Source organism: Pollicipes pollicipes, unplaced genomic scaffold (genome assembly GCF_011947565.3).
Source record: "Pollicipes pollicipes isolate AB1234 unplaced genomic scaffold, Ppol_2.1 Scaffold_7262;HRSCAF=8765_pilon_pilon_pilon, whole genome shotgun sequence".
NCBI lineage: Eukaryota > Metazoa > Arthropoda > Thecostraca > Pollicipedomorpha > Pollicipedidae > Pollicipes > Pollicipes pollicipes.
The window spans coordinates 8,772,903-8,790,893 of record NW_023597055.1 but is presented as its reverse complement, the minus strand read 5'-3'; the positions used below and the strand labels follow the sequence as shown (position 1 = coordinate 8,790,893).

At 57.0% G+C, this 17,991-nt stretch overlaps 2 protein-coding genes across 2 annotated transcripts; one reads left to right on the top strand and one right to left on the bottom strand.

Moving 5' to 3' along the window:
- The first annotated feature begins 607 nt into the window (after positions 1-607).
- On the top strand, positions 608-7,881 carry LOC119113384 (serine protease 27-like). Its single transcript, XM_037237704.1, has 5 exons — positions 608-664; positions 5,272-5,451; positions 5,770-5,940; positions 6,919-7,140; positions 7,714-7,881. The coding sequence occupies exons 1-5, from the start codon at positions 608-610 to the stop codon at positions 7,879-7,881; spliced, it is 798 nt and encodes a 265-aa protein (XP_037093599.1).
- A 2,991-nt stretch (positions 7,882-10,872) lies between these two features.
- LOC119114279 (nuclear pore complex protein Nup93-like) lies at positions 10,873-17,143 on the bottom strand. Its single transcript, XM_037238476.1, has 8 exons — positions 17,017-17,143; positions 16,307-16,488; positions 15,484-15,675; positions 14,715-14,979; positions 13,440-13,551; positions 12,354-12,494; positions 11,906-12,073; positions 10,873-11,119 (listed from the first exon to the last, which is right to left on the bottom strand). Exons 3-8 carry the CDS (start codon positions 15,545-15,547, stop codon positions 10,937-10,939), a joined length of 933 nt encoding a protein of 310 aa, XP_037094371.1. The 5' UTR covers positions 15,548-15,675; positions 16,307-16,488; positions 17,017-17,143; the 3' UTR covers positions 10,873-10,936.
- Between the last annotated feature and the right edge of the window lie 848 nt (positions 17,144-17,991).

Here is a 17,991-nt window from a genome sequence, read left to right as displayed (position 1 = left end):
CTTGCAGCCAGCCGAATCCACATTTGATTCCCTGTCGAGCTGTCGATATATTGGCAGACACGAAACGAATTTGAGAAGTACAGCTTGCAGTACTGCCTTCTCTATAAGGATATGTTTCCTGTACGCAAAGTGACGGCCTCTGCTGAACGATGTTCACGCTGTGCATAAGTGTCAGTGCGCATTATATATATATATATATATATATATATATATATATATATATATATATATATCCACGTGTTTTGTGACACATTATATGACTATTTACCAGGCAGTCGGTACATTGCCCTGGCTGAAAGTTTAATGCTTCCGAAGCCGTTAGGTGGACTAAAAACTGGTCCACGTAAATCATCGCCTACACACCAGCGGCGTATCAGGTTGAGCTATGGTAAACGTGACTGGGGCTGGAGCGTATACGCTTCACCGGTCTTCTTGGGTTAATTGAGGCGGCATGTTGTGGAGACACGACAAGCGCGCCGACCACTTGGAAAGGACCTGGTCCAGTTTTTGTGCGTGCCAGGGCGGTCTCGGACCTGGGGTGGACGAGGTCCATCTTCACAGTAGTATGGGAGTGGGAGTCCGCTGAGGACTGGCTGAAGAGAAGAGAATGGCTGGCCTTGGCCACTTCTGCCTACTGGCCACTGCTGTCTTTGCAACGCTGACGGTGAGAGGCGAATGAAATTGGAACGCTGCTTTCAAACAGTTGGCGAAAGTGTATTGATCAATACCCAACTCGTGTATTGCTAATAAAGCGAAGGCCCTCGGGCCTCACCAATCTGGAGCACGTGAAATTTGCTAGGGCCGACTCACGCATGTTATATGACATTGTAGCGAACGGAAACAGAAAATTTTGCAGTGAGAGATAACTCGGGTCTGGTCAAAACTGAATGTGCGACGAATTTCGTGCAAGTCATGCGCGCAAAATTTGTTGCACGACTTCAGATGATATGGCATGTTCTTAATCTGCTTGTTTTTGCAAGTCCGTCCCAATAGCTTAAAGGGAGTATCTCACCTTTTTGCTGTACTTTTCACATATTTTTACGTCAGGTGCGTACGATTTGAACAGTAATACCAGCTTCCTCGAAATTCTTCTGAACAGCTCACAACTGCGATTTCAAGCAGACGACCCTTTGCCGCAGAAATCTCATTTCACTCCCTGCTCACCACTTCGAAAGTAATGCGTTTCATTTGCCTTCCTTTTCCAACGTGTGTGTTCTATCATGTTTGAAACATATTAATGCGTCAAAATGTTTATGCAATAAATGCTACGAAACCCTGGAACACTCTGTTTCAGACACTCAAACACTCTCTCAGACAAAAAGACATGCGAACAGGAAGCATTTACCCCGCGATTTCAACGAAGTGTTTTACTATGACCTTTCATTTCTCCCTTGTTTCATACCCTCATTAAAGGTCTGCTTTCTATGGCGTTCACCCCAGTGGGTCTTCTCGAGGCGCATTTCAAACTTCAACCAGTTCTCGGTAACAGAGCGAAGGCCGCCGGGCCAATGACAAATGTTCTTTTATTCGCTCCAGGAGCACACGGTGGTTGTCATGGAGACGGGGATCGCGACTGCAAGGAAAAGACGAAGTGTTGTTGCAGAGCGTTGACAATGTACCTTGGACATGAAGATAATTCGAATTGAAAAACCTTAATGCAAATAAAACTAAAACTAAAACTTTGTTTTGCCTTGACGGTGCTACAGTTGCACTACCTAGTGCCATTATCAGACATAACTAGTCGTGAAATTCCACTAGAGTGTGTTTTTGCAATATGTCGCAAACGTGGGACACTCCTTTTAAGTGTCAACATGGCATTACAGACAATCAGTTAAAAACAAAGGATGGGGAGCGTGTCCCGGAGTCACTATCTGGACACGACGAGGATTGGTTGTTGGGATGTCTAAATTGGAGCCCGTTCGACCAGACATGATCATTGGGTCATGGAATGGAGGAGAATGGGTAACGGCGGGGCAGGACTACATGCGCTTGAGGGCCCAACCGCGAACCTAGACCCGCGCAGAGGCCCCTCGGAGTGTGCGCTGAGCGTCCGGTCGGGGGCCTCTCAAGAGGGCCTCTCGGAGTGTGTGCTGAACGTCCGGTCGGGGGCTCTCTTCAGGGGGCCCCTCGGAGTGTGTGCTGAGCGTCCGGTTGGGGGCTCTCTTCAGGGGGCCTCTCGTAGTATGCGCTGAGCGTCCAGTTGGGGCCTCTCCAGGGGCCTCCAGAGCGTGCGCTGAGGTTCCGGTCGGGGCTCTCTCCAGGGGGCCTCTCGGTCCACTCGTGGCCGACGCGAAGATTCAGGATAAAGCAAGAGAAAGATGATGAGGGGGTTGGACGATGGCCCTGACTACAACATGCTGGTGCTGTGGACAATGCTGCCGTCTTTGACTCATTACTTCACCGTGACCTTTTGGAATAAAAAGTCACGGCAAAAACCGGACAGTTTTGATGTTGACGTCCCGTCCCAGCACGTTACAGGACAAAAGCTTTGCTTTCAGACAGCCGCTCTGAACGAAGAGATATTCGACCCAAATGTCGCCACGCCGCCACAAGAGATCATCAACACGGACAACAGCACCTGGTGGCCGTCTCCGGACACGGACAACAGCACCGGGCGGCCGTCTCCGGACACGGACAACAGCACCTGGTGGCCGTCTCCGGACACGGACAACAGCACCTGGTGGCCGTCTCCGGACACGGACAACAGCACCGGGCGGCCGTCTCCGGACACGGACAACAGCACCGGGCGGCCGTCTCCGGACACGGACAACGGCGCCGGGTGGCTGTCCCCGGCGAACATCACAGCCACCGGCACGGGAGTCAACAGCTCCACGCCATCAGCAGCGACACCGGCGAGCACCGGGTGGACGGACGCGCAGCTGGCGCCGCCTAGCGGCGGCTTGACGCGCCCGCAGCTGGCGCCGCTTGGCGGCGACCTCCCACGGGCCGCCCTGCGGCGCTGGCTGCGCCGGGTGGTGGCGTTCCGCCGCTCCGAGCGGCAGCGGGCGGCGCCGCCCCACCAGGGCACGCCAGAGACGTCGAGCTGCTGCGGCTACTCCAGCGCTTACGGACGGCGGCGGCGGATGGCCGGCGGAGTTTACGCCAGTCCCCACGAGTATCCCTGGGCGGTGAGTGCAGAGGTCACAGCAGCGCCCCGCGGCGGCGAGATTTCGGTCACCGTGTGGACGTGACGTCACAGCCAGAGGCTACAAAACGACGGAGATCGCCAATTGTCTCTGAATTAGATGCGGAAAAACTTGCCTTATCTCAATGTTTAGAGCTGTTCTGTTTGGCGGGGGTTTGGTCTTGACGCTTCCAAAAATCAGGCACATTTTTGCCTTCTTGTGGACCCTATGAGTGACGAGCATACGATAGTGATGCGTTCAGGCACGGTACCCTCGTCTGTGACGTCACGGGGCGTAGATGATATCATATTTAGTTAGTTATAAACGTTAAGCTAGTTACATTTGGGCAGTTATATTTCCCAGTTTTCTGCATGTCTCCGTAACTGGCCATGTTCTTTCCAATGACAGTCGTCAAAAATATTGCCGATGTGTGATAGATTGAGCATCTAGGAAGTCACATCAGTCACGCTGATAACTTGGCCGCTAAAAGATTGTTCGGGTCGTAGGTTTATTTTATGAAAAGCAGGAAAGATTTCAGGTGGGGACGCATAAAACGCGCTAAACGCCGAGTGCTTCAGGAAACCTTTATTCTACCTTTTCGGCGTTGAAGTCGTGCTTGTCCCAGCAACGCATAACAGCAATGGCAGCTATTTTGTTAAGGAGCTTGAGGTACTGCATTTGTGTAGCAGATTTCTAACAGCTTGCGTGATAGTTTTGCCAGTGAGTGCCTCGCTCAGCCCAGTCCCCACAAGAGAGGCAAGGGTACATTAACAGTTTAAAGTTGTTTTTTTTTTGCCAGTAGCGCTCATTCGTCAACAGTCACTCCACACCAGTGTCCACGCACAACCAGCAGGAATCTTGCGTACCGCCTTTTCAATGGACATTTGTGACTCCCTTACAATGGAGACCTGAACGCAAGGAGTTGAAACTGCTTTCTCTGATGACATTTGCTAGGTGGATTCCTATTCAGACTTAAACCATTCCCTACTGTTTATTAAACCCATTTCCTCGCAAGCATTATGCACGAAACATGAATTTAGCTTGGTACCAACTTGAAATGGCCAAAAAAAGCGCAAGAAAGATGACATACAATATGATAGGCTTGTAATAACCGAAAGGTTGCGCCCGTTTGTTCGCTTTTTATGCAGTTCAGAACCACATGCCTGTAGAATACGTCGGTCTCCTAAAAAATTTTCTAACCACTCTTACGAAGACGTTGGCTGATTTCGCTTTTGCAACCCTCTGCCTGATAGTGGAGGCTAATGTGACCCTTCCATAGCGTTTTTGACGATGCCTCTCTGGCCTCACCGCGCGCAAATTTTCAGCAGCCAATGAAACACTCATTGCGCGTGTTCTGACACCACAAACATTGTTCTAGCTTTTTTGGCTCCGGAGCAGCTACGCTTTTTTGGAACAGTGCATAGCGATCTATGGCCGGCGAGGGCGGCAGGTGGTAACTGACGACGCCGTGGAACGCGTGCAGCGGGCCAGCCTTGTTACATTAACGGGGCCATGTGTCATGAACATGCGCTTAATACACAAACACGTATACATCATTGTGCTCAGAGCTGAATAAGGAGCATACCTGCCTAGCGCTTTTGTCGCCAGAAGGCGTGGTCTTGTATGTATGATGTGAAGCTGAAAAATGGGATTTCTTCCGAAAATGTAACCTTTGACCTGACAAAATGTGGTCAACTAATTATCCAACAACATACAAATTCAAGCTGCGAGATCTCATTGAGACGAGTCCACTGGCGCCTTCCGCTTAGCTCTATCTCTAGTGATCTGGGAAGGTCAGGGGTTCGCGTCGACACCCTCCCCCACCCCCATTAGTCCGCGTTATCAAAATCGGCCGCCCTAAACAAAGATCACCAGGCTTAGTAAGACAGTTTGTCCGTCATTCTTTAGCAGCGATTTACAAGGGATGTCAGACCGCATCCTTTTTTGCTAGGAACTTGTATGTACCTCGGGGGCAGTGGTGGTACCAAAGGTGGCGAGAGCGGTGCTACCAAAGGCGACACAAGCGGTGAGACTTTGGCGACGTTTACGATGCCGTGACGGACATAACACGGATCGAGACAGCTCTGGTCGAACGCGGTCATCTGGTGCCCTTTATGACGCGCGTGTGACGGCAGCGCCGTTGCAGGCTGCGCTCGTCCGCTACGGCCAAGGGGTGCCCTTCTGCGGCGCCGCCCTCATCAATGACCGGTACGTGGTAACATCCGCGTGGTGCGCGGGCGAGGCCGGAAGCGGCAGCCAGGTGCTGCTCGGGCGCCACGTCCTGGGCGCGCCGGAATCGTCTGCCCTGCGCCGAACCGTGACTACGGTGAGTGGGCTTGGGAGGCGGTGTGGCACGGTGACCAGGGGCGGAGAGATCAGTCTGATCAGTCAGTCAGTCAGATTATGCAGCATAGCTGCTGGACAACAGGACGTTTTCTCGCTGGATGGAGAGGCTCGAGGAATATTTGGTGTTGTCGGGAAAAGCGCTTGGAGTTGGACCGTTCGAATCCGTGGTGTTGGATTTTTTTGCTCGCCCCATGATTGGTTTATCTGGTGTAGGGTGGGTACAGAGTAACGATGTATACCAAGCTCAGACGTCAAGCATCTCCCGACTGACATTTTTCATCGGTGGTGCTCCGGGCAGGTAAAGATCCATCCACTGTACTCGGAGTATTTCGACCAGTACAACATTGCTGTGCTGCGCTTCGAGCCGCCAGTGCCACTGACCACCAGGGTACGGCCCGTCTGCCTGAGCGACGCCCCCTACCAGAGGTTCTCCGTGCACACCATAACCGGCTGGGGCACCTCCTCTCAGGTACTCACCCTCCTAGGAGCAGGCACTCCAGAGATGTCGCGAGTTGGGGACTTCCCCCCAGGTACTCACCCTAGGAGCGGACTCTCCGCTAAGGTCACGACCTGGGGGCCTCCTTTCAGGTGCCCTCCCTAGCAGAACGCGCTGCGTTGAGGTTGCCGCGGTTACACCCGCTCTGAGGCATTCCTCCTCTGACCAGACCCAGTGCTAAAGTTACCCAAAGAAGCACTTGGATTAAGTACTGTCATCGACTCGCCAATTATATCTCACGCAAACCTAATGCACTTGAGATTCACATGTCGTTTTTCAGGGCGCAGGTTCAAAAGGTGCTCTAAGGCCACGGACTGGATCAACCATTCTAAAGCATTTTCTCTCCGAGGGTACGCCACTTAAGATTTAGCCACCAGGCGAGAGTTGCCAGATACTCTTTCTGGCAAGAAACCTGCGATGCGAATGGCGCTCGCTTCAGCAGTAGGTGCTCAGTTACTTCATCCCTAATGATCCCAAACCCGCGACGAGCGTTAGATATGTCACACAGGCTGCCACAAGAGTGGCGGGAGTCGGTGTGCAGTTTGGTGTTGCTGCAGCACCCTCCCAGGCTGCGCCATTTGTTGTGGCGATTCTATCGAGTTCGCTTCAGTTGTTCACCGAATTCTTTATAGTTCATTGCGCCGCAGCGGTGATGTTTCGTACACTTTTGGAATGCCAGCCCCTCCCCCCTCCCCACCCCATGCATCGGATTATGCTATCAGGCGAATGGCGATGAATGAACAACATTATGTCAACAAGAAAAAAGCTCCTTTGGTGCCCAGTCTTTTGGAAAGTCCCGCCACTGCTGCAGCTGCGCTGCACTCGCCAACGGTTAATCCCCTGCTGGTTTTGCTCCGCGCCACCTGACTAAGCTCGTTGCCTGCTCTGACCTGTCCATTTGTGACCTCGGACCTTCCTCTGACACGTAGTGCCCCCCCCCCCCCCCGACAGGCCGGTTTCAGGGGTCTGGTGCTTAAGGAGAACCGTATCATCACGCCGTTCTTCTCCGCTTGCTCACCCATGTTACCCGGCCTCTGGATGTTCCCCAACACCAACATGTGCGGCTTCCGCTTCGGCTTCGGCTTCGTCCAGAGAGATGCCGCCAACAGAACAATGTCGGCCACCGCGCGCGCAGCGCGTCAAAATGGCGGCTTCATCTACGACTCATGCAACGTGAGCGAGAAGTGGCGGACGTGAGCAGGGGGGGGGGGACCTTGCACAGGCCGTGGTCTCTTCTGTGGTGGCTAGGGTGGAAGACTCACTGCTTGGGCTCCATAGGGTCCAACAGGTGGGAAGTTATCGGCCACCTCGAACACATCTGGGCAGATGTTCTGGTACACAAAGGGGCGAATCCGCTATAAATCATCAGAAACCGCCCAACTGTCTGCATCCGTCTCTGCATTGCATCTATTTAAGCCTCTCACTCAACCAGTATGTGTAAAGGACATAGTCTAAACCGATTATCTAGGCGATTTGATTGGATTTGTGTGGTGTCTTGTGCTTCACCTTTAATTTTTTCACCATTGTTTTACATTACCGACGCTTGACTGGACTGGTTTCTCAAACCCTACGGATCTTACGTAAGGTTCGAGATCTTTCGATCCTCCGGATCTACCCAACAAGTTTAGAAATCTTACCTTGAGTTCAGAGATCTTACAGACCAACTTTGAGATCTCACGGATCTTACGGATCTATCCAACGCCGCGGGTGCAAGCCTAGTAACCGGCCGCATCGGGCGCCCGACAGGGCGACATCGGCTCGGCGCTGATCCTGCGCGTCGGCGACCGCTGGGTGGCTGACGGTGTAGTGAACGGCGGCCCGGCCTGCGGCCCCGTCATCCCGGGCGTCTTCCACCAGCTGCACTACTCCTACCGCTGGATCGTCGAGTCCACGCAGGACGCCGCCTACTGCTGAGGGTGTCCGCTTCCCCCGGCCGCGCTCCCACGAATGCTCGCCAGCTCGGCTGCTGACGGCGGTCGTGCGCGTGGATGGGTATTGTTTTCGCTCGCGGGCCCGTCCACGGAAAGCCGCTGTGCTGTGTGGGTTGATTGATGTCTGACCCGCAGGCAGGCAGAGTGATTCAACACCAAACTTGTTGGTTCGCGTGCGAAATACATCAAACAGGTCAACCAGGCGTTGTTTGATAAACAGATGCTCTCACTTCAGGGCAGTTATTAGAGTACGGCGGCATGGACAACGCCGAGCCGTGGCGGTTAAAGGATGCTCTAACTTCGGGATAGTTATTAAGGTACGATGGTGTGGCAGCGCCGGGCCGCGGCGCTCCCCTGCTTCCAGTCGAAGGTGAGCGGTAGGGGTGCTGACTCTCGCGAGTCCCCCCCCCCCCCCCGACGCCGCCCCAACTCGTGGCGGGCGCCGAGGGCGGCCCGCGATCCCCCACCGTGACCGCACAGTTCTCGCCCAAATTCGCCCAAGGCGGGTTCGATTCCTCGCGGTGTCCGCCCTTCCTGCCGGGGTAAGCGGCGGCGGACGCCATGTACCGTCTGCAGCTGACTGCGTCGTAAAGCCCTAATGACAACAAAGCTCCATCAACTGCAGCGACTGCGATGCTTTAAGGAGTCGCCTTCCCAGTAGGTTATTGACTCCCCCGCCCGCCCCCCCCCCCCCCACGCTCAAGCAGCCTGCGGCGGCTGAATACCCCGGTCAACACCGGGTTAGACAACGAGTATTATATTTTGACCCGCACCGGCAAGTATCTCCGTACATGCGATGCCTGCTGCAGTCAGCGAGCAGCAGGCTTTGTCTGAAATGACACTTTCGGATCGGAACTGGTGAGAGGCTGTGTGAATGAGCCGCGTGATCGAAAAGATGTGTCCAGCTTATTAACACACCGACATATCGGCAACGTCGAAGGAATTTGAACCCACCGGGTGCGCCGGGTGGAGGAGTAACAAACTAAATGAAGCGAGTACTACATCCCAAAGGGGCTGCGCTTTTGTCTGATTTAAGGAAATGTTTCATTGTTTCATTTCATTGTTTCAATGTTTCATTTGAGGATATTAAGGCAATCATCAGATATGATTAAATAAGCTCATTTATAACTATTGAAGGGTTTTAAAGCGCGCAAGACCGCTCTGGACAAAAATATTTCACTGTTTAGAAAAATAATCCGCTCAATATGTCACCGTTTTATTATATCATGGGGCGCTTATATTATGACGTCGAAGTGGCTGCCAGGTGGCCGTGCCAGAATTGCCACTGTAGCGGACAGGCTAACTCACTCGTAGTACTTAAACCCGTCGAGAGGTGACGTACGAATTGGGCGTGTTTGCAAAACCTTTATATTATTATGTGCGCGTGCTCTGACCCCTTCTGTGGTGTACTTACACATTGGTCAGTGGTCCCATATAGTTTACTTGCATTCAGTGGTGTAATTTCATATTCAGTCCAGAAACAAGATGTTACGCCTTAAAAAGGGTATGCATGTGGGCTGCACCAAATGATATTAGGCCTATCTCAGTTCAAACCTTATACAAATACTGAACACTCCCTTTAAGCTGAGCACACCTTGTTGTCGCTACGTTACGTCCAAATGACAATCAGATGTCAGGAGCACACTCTGGAAATTCATGACGGGCCCCAGTCTTTGAGATGGCGTCGTGGGGTGAGAGACCGTTCGCGTTTGATTTTGTTGGGGGGAGGAGGGAGGGGAAAGCGTAACGTACAATGCGGCAAATTTTGCGCGCTAACATGGAGTGTCAATTGCCAGTGTTTTCAGGATGACACTTCCTTGACCTCGTGGAAGAAGAAAACGTGCAGACAGTGGAAGGATGGGATCACAGCTGTCGCCCTACGTAAGCTATTTCAAAACTGCAAGTTTGCACGCCATTGTACCGGATGCGCTACCAAACAAAACTACCAAACACTAGATATCAGCACGAAAGGCCTCCATTTTCTGTTGTTGTCGGCATTATGAATTCAGTTGTTATGCTGACTTATAGGTCTTCAGTTAACAGGAGTTAGTTCCTAGGTTAACGACGCTAGACAGAACATGGGTTGTATTGTGAACACTAAGCTTCAAAGCTGTGGTTTTAATTACGAGAGATCACGTTTAATCACGCTTGTTCATGATAGATCAGCTGTAATCACTTGTTATCACTAACACACATTTAAACGTCTAGTATTGGCAACGCTATTCATGCTCCTTCCACACCGCCCTCTACGCAGTGTCTCCAGGCATATTGAAGGTCGATAGCTTAGCGTGAGAACCCCGAGCTCATTAGATTGGGTAACCTCTGTAACCGGCACGGAGAAGGGATTGACTCTGCGGGAGCACTAATTTGGTACAATCAAAAGGTGGGGCTGCTGTTATTGGCAGCACGTCGTCCTGATCTCACCACTTTTAGTTATGAGAGATGCATATATATATATATATATATATATATATATATATATATATATATATTGCAATGTGCACGTGTAGAAATAGCATTGTGCGCACGTGCAGTAAGCATTCGCGGCTCTTTTCGATTGCTCTGTCTAGTTTACCTGCGATTACCAGCAACGTTAGAGGCGTCCAGAAGAATCATAATGCGCCCAACAATTGCTACTATGCCCACCTCTAAATCTGCGAATTGGCAAAGGGCGGGTTGGTGGAAGCATTCAGTGGCAATGTACTATTTCCTACCTCACGCACTGATCTTCGCCATTGTGTTTCCCAATGGCGTCAAGTCTTTAACCCCTGCAACACTGGATAAATTGATTCTCGCACACATGCTGACGCTCTCGAACAAGTCAGAACACCCCAAAACCCGCACCGCATGTTCCTTCCCCGCGACCAGTCCAGTCAATCCAGGCCACTCGTATCCGGGCATGACTCTCGGGTCACCGCGCGCGTCACAGCCGTTCAGCAAGGCCCGCCGTGTATTCCAGACAAAAAAACGGTACAGTGGACACGGCGGGCGCCAACATGACGACCCGCCCAGCCGGCCCTGCGCGGCCTGCCCGGCCGTCAGGTCATGAGCACCTCCATCTGCACGAGCCGAGCGTGCGTGTCGCCAGGCAGCCGGTACGGCAGGCTGCCGGCGAACGTGACGAGAGCGCGCGCCATCGGCCGCACCTCGCCGAGCTGACGCTGGGCGCCGTGCAGCAGCGTCATGGCCGCCAGAAGGACGTCCGGTACGCAGCGGCGCACCTGGCCGCGGAGGCGCGGGAGGCGCGGGGTCAGACGGAGATGGTCACACACACGGGTCAGACGGGAGATGCTCACACACGGGTCAGGCGGAGACGGTCACACACGTGAACGCCGCCACACAAGCGGGGGGGGGGGGGGGGGCGTCGTCCCGGAGAACACTGCATGCTGTGCTCGTCACACACACACCAGAAACCTCAAACAACTCGCCACCGCGCAAACGACGGTGAGTTCCGCCAAGGAAGTGGTACCACTGTGTGAACCTTTGATATGCGTCACTTTTCCTGAACCAGCTGAGGAGTGCAGCTGGACTTAGCCCGAATGCAGCAGGCTTTCCTTCTTTGAGACGGGCGGGACATGGGGGAACGCGCGGGACACATGGGGGACCGAGCGGGACACATGGGGAACCGCGCGGGACACATGGGGAACCGCGCGGGACACATGGGGACCGGGCGGGACACATGGAGGCCGCGCGGGACACATGGGGCCGCGCGGGACACATGGGAACCGCGCGGGACACACGGATACCACGCGGGATACGTGGGAACCGCGCGGGACACACGGGGGGTACGCGCGGGACACATGGGGGACCGCGCAAGACACATGGGAACCGCGCGGGACACACGGGTACCACGCGGGATACATGGGAACCGCGCGGGACACATGGGGACCGCACGGGCCACACGGGTACCGCGCGGGACACGTGGGAACCGTGCGGGACACACGGGTGCCGCACGGAACACACGGGTACCACGTGGGACACATGAGGACCGCGCGGGAGTCACCCACCTCCTCCTGGAGCCGGTCGAACTCAGCCAGCCGGCGCTCCAGCTCATCGCCGCTCAGCGCCACCAGACGCAGCCGGCGTAGCACCTCCAGCGCCTCGTCGCCGCGCTCCAGGTGGTACAGGTCGAAGAACGACATCAGGTCCAGCAGCAGGTAGAGCGTGCCGGTGGCCTGCCGGGACGGAGCGCGCCGAGGTCAGCGCAGCCAGCCAGCATGCCTTGTACCACGTACTCTGTATCGCGTCTGCATCAGGTCAGCGCACTCCGTACCGCGTGCGCGGGGCGTCAAGTGGTTGCGAACGGGACGCCTCGGCGCGTACCGAGCGCTGGTGTGAGCGCCGGATGAGGGAGAGCCACTGCCGTTCGCCGTCACACCGTCGTCAGTCAAGCCACCGTGCGCTGAGCAGGCTCAGCGCCCGTCCGGGCAGACAGAGACCGCCGCGGCGGCGTACCTCGGGAGAAGCGCTGGTGCCGTGATCTTTGTAGCGCTTGGCGATGGCGACGGCCGTCTGCTGCAGCCGCTGGCGGCGCGAGCCGGGTGCCGCCGGTCGGGACACCAGCTGGCTCAGTAGCCGGTTCAGCAGCTCCAGCACCTGCGGCAGCGGCGCCGTGACACTCGGACGCCGCGGGCGCAGGCCGCTCTGGCGGCGCATGCCCGCGGCGTCATTTGTCGCCGCTCTCACCAGGTGGTAGTGCTGGGTTCATGCGCGGCGAGCGCAACACGCCCGATGTGGCGCAAAGCAGCGGCGCTGCCCCGCGCTCAGCGCCTTTTTCTTCACTTTAAAGAAAGACCATGTCGTGTAAGTACGCACGTACGTCTTGTACGTCTCAAGGTTATAAACGCTGCAGTTTAGTTACGCCTCATCTCGATCTCAGCCTGGCGATGTAGAAAGCGTCAGCTGGCCTCAACGAAAAAACGCCGCGCATTCTACGTCACACCATGCGAACGTCACGTCCCACCTAACCTTCGAGCATGAAAATTTGAGCACGGTTCAGTTAGGGATGTCAAGACGATAGCACAAATAACGTGATGCCTGTTGCACCACACTTCGTGCTTTTTCAGGCGTCGGAACATAATTTTAGCGACAGACTTCCGTCTTCTAGGAGTCAAATTCCGGATCGTCGCCTGCCTGTCGCCCTCCTTCATGACGCTACCGAGAGATCACACCGCCGAAGCGAAGCGGTCCGCCTTCCCACGCAGGACATCGTGTGTCTGGTGTCTCGGATCTCCCACGCGCCGACCATCGCTCCCGGCCCGACAGATCCGCTGCGGCCCTCACCGGCCAGCACCCAGCCTCTGTCGGGTCCGTCTCTGGCTCTCTCTCTGACCAGCACCCAGCCTCTGTCGGGTCCGTCTCCGGCTCTCACCGGCCACCACCCAGCCTCTGTCGGGTCCGTCTCTGGCTCTCTCTGACCAGCACCCAGCCTCCGTCGTGTCCCGTCTCTGGCTCTCTCTGACCAGCACCCAGCCCGCCGAGGTGAGGCCCCGCAGCGGCGCCGAGCGGGGGCGGCGCGCCGCCGGCCGTCGCGGGACGCACCTTGTCGTGGTTGCCGGCCAGGTCGTACAGCTGGACGGCGTCCTCCAGCTGGCCGCGGTTCTCGCTCTCGGCCGCCACGCGCTCGATCACAGGGCGCGTGTCGAAGTCGTACCTACCGGCACCGCCACCACCACTCACCGCACTCGTCACACCGTACTTGTCACACCGCAATTGTCACATCGCACGCGTCACACCGTCCGTAAAAACCTGTCCGACAACGCGACTGAAGATACAGCACCGCAAACTGAGACAAACCAAGTATCCAAGGCTGAGCTGGGGCGTCCCGACTGCACCCCGCACACCAGCCGACTGCAGACCCACACACCAGCCGACTGCACCCCGCACACTAGCCGACTGCACACCGCGCACACCAGCCGACTGCACCCCCACACATCAGCCGGCTGCACGCCGCGCACACCAGCCGACTGCACTCCCACACACCAGCTGACAGAATCCCGCAAACCAGCTCACTGCACCCTCGCACACCCAGACTGCTGCCCCACACCAGCCGACTGCACCCCCACACACCAGCTGACTGCATCCCCACACACCAGCCGACTGCAGCACCCCCACACCAGCCGACTGCAGCCCCCCATACCAGCTGACTGCAATTCCCCCCCCCCCTACATCAGCCGACTGCACATCCCACACAGCAGCCGACTGCAGTCCCCCCCCCTACACCAGCTGACTGCACCCCCACACACCAGCCGACTGCACCCCCACACACCAGCTGACTGCAACCCCCACACACCAGCCAACCACATCCCCGCACACCAGCCAACTGCACATCCCACACATCAGCTGACTGCACACCCCACACACCAGCTGACTGCACCCCCACACACCAGCTGACTGCAACCCACACACCAGCCGACTGCACCCCCACACACCAGCCAACCGTATCCCCCGCACACCAGCTGACTGCAACCCCCGCACACCAGCCGACTGCACCCACACACACCAGCTGAGAGAACCCCCACAAACCAGCAGACTGCACCCACACACACCAGCTGACTGCAGCCCCCCCCCCCCCCCACACACACCCCAGCCGACTGCACACCTACACACCAGCTGACTGCACACCCACACACACCAGCCGCCGTGGATCAGGCTGGCCGCCGCAGCCGTCGGCCAGCGTGCTGAGCCACGGCTGCCAGCGCCAGGGGACATATTGCGCAGCTCGCCACTGGTGCGGCCTCGCCAGGGCCGTCCGGCGGCCGACCCCTCCCCCACCCCCCCACCCCCCCCCCCCCGCAGGCGGCGTCGATCGCTCACCGGTCGAGCGCGCCCTTCTGGTGTTTGCCGTCGGGCCCCAGCCGGCCCAGCAGCTGGTCGTAGCTGCCCGACTGGAGCGCCAGCTCGGCGGTGGCCGCGGCGAAGAACGTGTCGTCGGGACGGCTGTGCGGCAGCCGGCGCAGCAGGAACAGGTAGTTCAGCGCCGTCGTCGGCTCGGCCGACTCGAAGCGGCGCGTGTACATGAGCACGAGGCGCGCCAGGTTGAGGCGCCGCCGCGGCTGCCGCCCGCTCGGATCAATCGACACTGCGGACGGCGCGCGCGCCACGCTTGTCACTCCCGGGCGCGCGCAGGCTCGACGAGTCACGTGGCGGTACTATGCCATCGGTGAAAGGAGTGACGGTGTGGCACGCGTCGAACTCCATCGAGTACATCATCGAATGCATCTTCATCATTATGTTGCATCGACTACATCAAACTCACGAAGGACTCCTCCAGCGGAATGGGGGCGTAAGTACTCCTCTGTGTGTGCGTGTGTGTGATTGGGGCTTTACGACGCACTCAGCAGCTGAGGCTATATGGCGTCGCCTGCCTCTCACCCTGGCAGGAAGGGCGGGCACCGCGGGGAATCGAACTCCGTACTAAGTGCTCCTCTGTAACGTACGCACCTAAGGCGTAACATGACAGCACGGATTGAACGACGAACATTGTCAACCCCCCTCCCCCATCCCTCTTCGACACTTATGTCCGCACGCCCCATGCCCGGCTCCAGTGTGCGACGGCCGGCCAAACTCAGACGACAGCACTCACGCAGCGCCGCCTGGGTGGAGCTGGCGAGCTGCAGCAGGCTCAGCTCGTGCAGCGCCAGCGCCATGTGCACAGCGTGCGGGCGCAGCTGCTCCACGCGCGCCAGGAACTCGAGCGCCGCCTCCAGCTGGCCGGACAGCAGCAGGACACGGAAGTACAGCGTCGGCTGGTTGTAGGCGTCGAAGTAGGACTCGCCTGCGTGACGGGGAGCGTGAACAGCTGACGATTTTCCTCAAGGGTGCGTCACTTCACGTCTTGGAACCGAAACCCGCGCCACAAGCTGAAACACTGCCTGCTGTTCAAGGTAAGGTACGAGTCCGCATGATTAACCATCTTCGTGGGACCCGCCTGCCACCGAGAAGCCCTCGCAGTCGGGCATCACCAACACAGCCAACCACAACCAGTGCAACCACAACCAGTGGAGTCACATCCCTTACGCCAAATGTAGCAGAAGAGCCTGCACTCGACGCTGATGAACGTCCTCAACCACACGACCCTCCAGACCAAGGCACGCCCTCTGCCCAGCGCTGCGCGGCCTACGACCCTCCCCGGCAGCCGTCAGTCCACACACAGGTTAACGTCTCGGATCGCAGGCCACCCGCCTCCCATTCGTCAGTCTCCCGCACTGGGGTGACGCACCGCAGCACCATCGGAATCGACGCGACCACAAACACCAACCGCCACAGTCAGCCGGGGACCGGTAGAGTCGGGGCCGGGGCCGGGACCGGGGCCGGGGCCGGGGCCGGGGCCGGGGCCGGGGCCGGGGCCGGGGCCGGGGCCGGGGCCGGGGCCGGGGCCGGGGCCGGGGCCGTGACGGGACACGTACCGTACTTCTCCAGCAGCGCCGTCTGCAGCTGCGCCAGCGCCTCCAGCTGGTCCTCGCCGCCCAGCGCCGTCAGCGCGCTCAGCTTCAGCCAGAGGAAGTCGTCGGTGCTCGTGTGTAGGTCACTGGTGGCCTCGGCGTGGTCCTCCGCCGGGTCCGCCGCACCCAGAGCCGCGTACACCGCCCTGGGAAAACCCAGTCACCCTCAGCGCCGTGTGCGGTGCACACTTGCCCCAGTAAAACACCGCCAGCGGCGGCGTGCGCGCGACATAAAGCACGCCTTACCACGGTCAATGTTTAGATGCATCCAGTGGCAGTGCTGCTTAAACGCCTGGGATGGGATTACAGCACTTGTTTTTGAAAGGGAGAGGGTGTTCTGCGGTTTGGATCTGGTCGCTTGAGGTCCTCGCCTTCCATTCCGATAGTAGACAAGCTACGTCCAAAGAAAGGACGCGAATACCAGAAACAGACATTAAGCCTGCATAGATTAATGCAGCGCACTGCGAAAAACGCACCAGCGTCTCTCTGCTACCTCACCGCAGCCTGGCGCCAGAGAGAGTGCGTGCAGCTTGGTCTGGAAATGCTCTGATTACCTGCCAGAGTCTGGACTCTGACCATCTCCAGGGGTAAGGCCTTCGACCGTTGGTAGTTGTTTGGATTCTGACCGCCGGCAGGGGTCCAGACTCTGACCGTCAGGCAGGCTCTGGACTGACCGTCGGTAGGGGTCGGCGCCGGCGCCGCCGCTCCGTCGGTACTGCAGCCGGACGACGGACAGGTCCTCGGTCGACCTCGGTCGGCCCTCCGCCAGCTTAGCCAGCAGGTCGGCCACCTCCTGCAGCGCCGGCCTGCGACACGGGCGGCGTCGCCGTCAGCGACGGCCGCAACAGCCGCGCGCGCGCGCACGGGCCGTGCCGAGCGGGCCAGCCGGGGGGCCACACAGACACAGCCAGCAACCTGTCAGTGTTGATCAATATCCAACTCGAGGCCTAACGCTTGACCTGTGTCAGTGTACAAGCCGACTAATACGTCAGTGTGAGTCCCGACGCCGTCAACCCCCTGGGCAACCCCAAACAGCGACATCGAACAAGCAGCGGCAGAGAGAGAGAGAGAGAGAGAGAGAGAGAGAGAGAGAGGAGAGAGAGAGAGAGAGAGAGAGAGAGAGAGAGAGAGATAGAGAGAGAGAGAGAGAGATAGAGAGAGAGAGAGAGAGAGAGAGAGATAGAGAGAGAGATAGAGAGAGAGAGAGAGAGCGAGAGATAGGGAGAGAGAGAGAGAGAGAGAGAGAGAGAGAGAGAGAGAAGAGAGAGAGAGAGAGAGAGAGAGAGGAGAGAGAGAGAGAGAGATAGAGAGAGAGAGAGAGAGAGAGAGAGAGAGAGAGAAGAGAGAGAGAGAGAGAGAGAGAGAGAGAGAGAGAAGAGAGAGAGAGAGAGAGAGAGGAGAGAGAGAGAGAGAGAGAGAGAGAGCGAGAGAGAGAGAGAGAGAGAGAGAGAGAGAGGAGAGGAGAGAGAGCGAGAGAGAGAGAGAGAGAGAGAGAGAGAAGAGAGAGAGAGAGAGAGAGAGAAGAGAGAGACAGAAGAGACAGAGAGACAGAGGACAGAGAGATAGAGAGAGAGAGACAGAGGACAGAGACAGAGACAAGGACAGAGACAGGAGACACAGACCAGAGACAGCGCAGACAGAGACAGAGA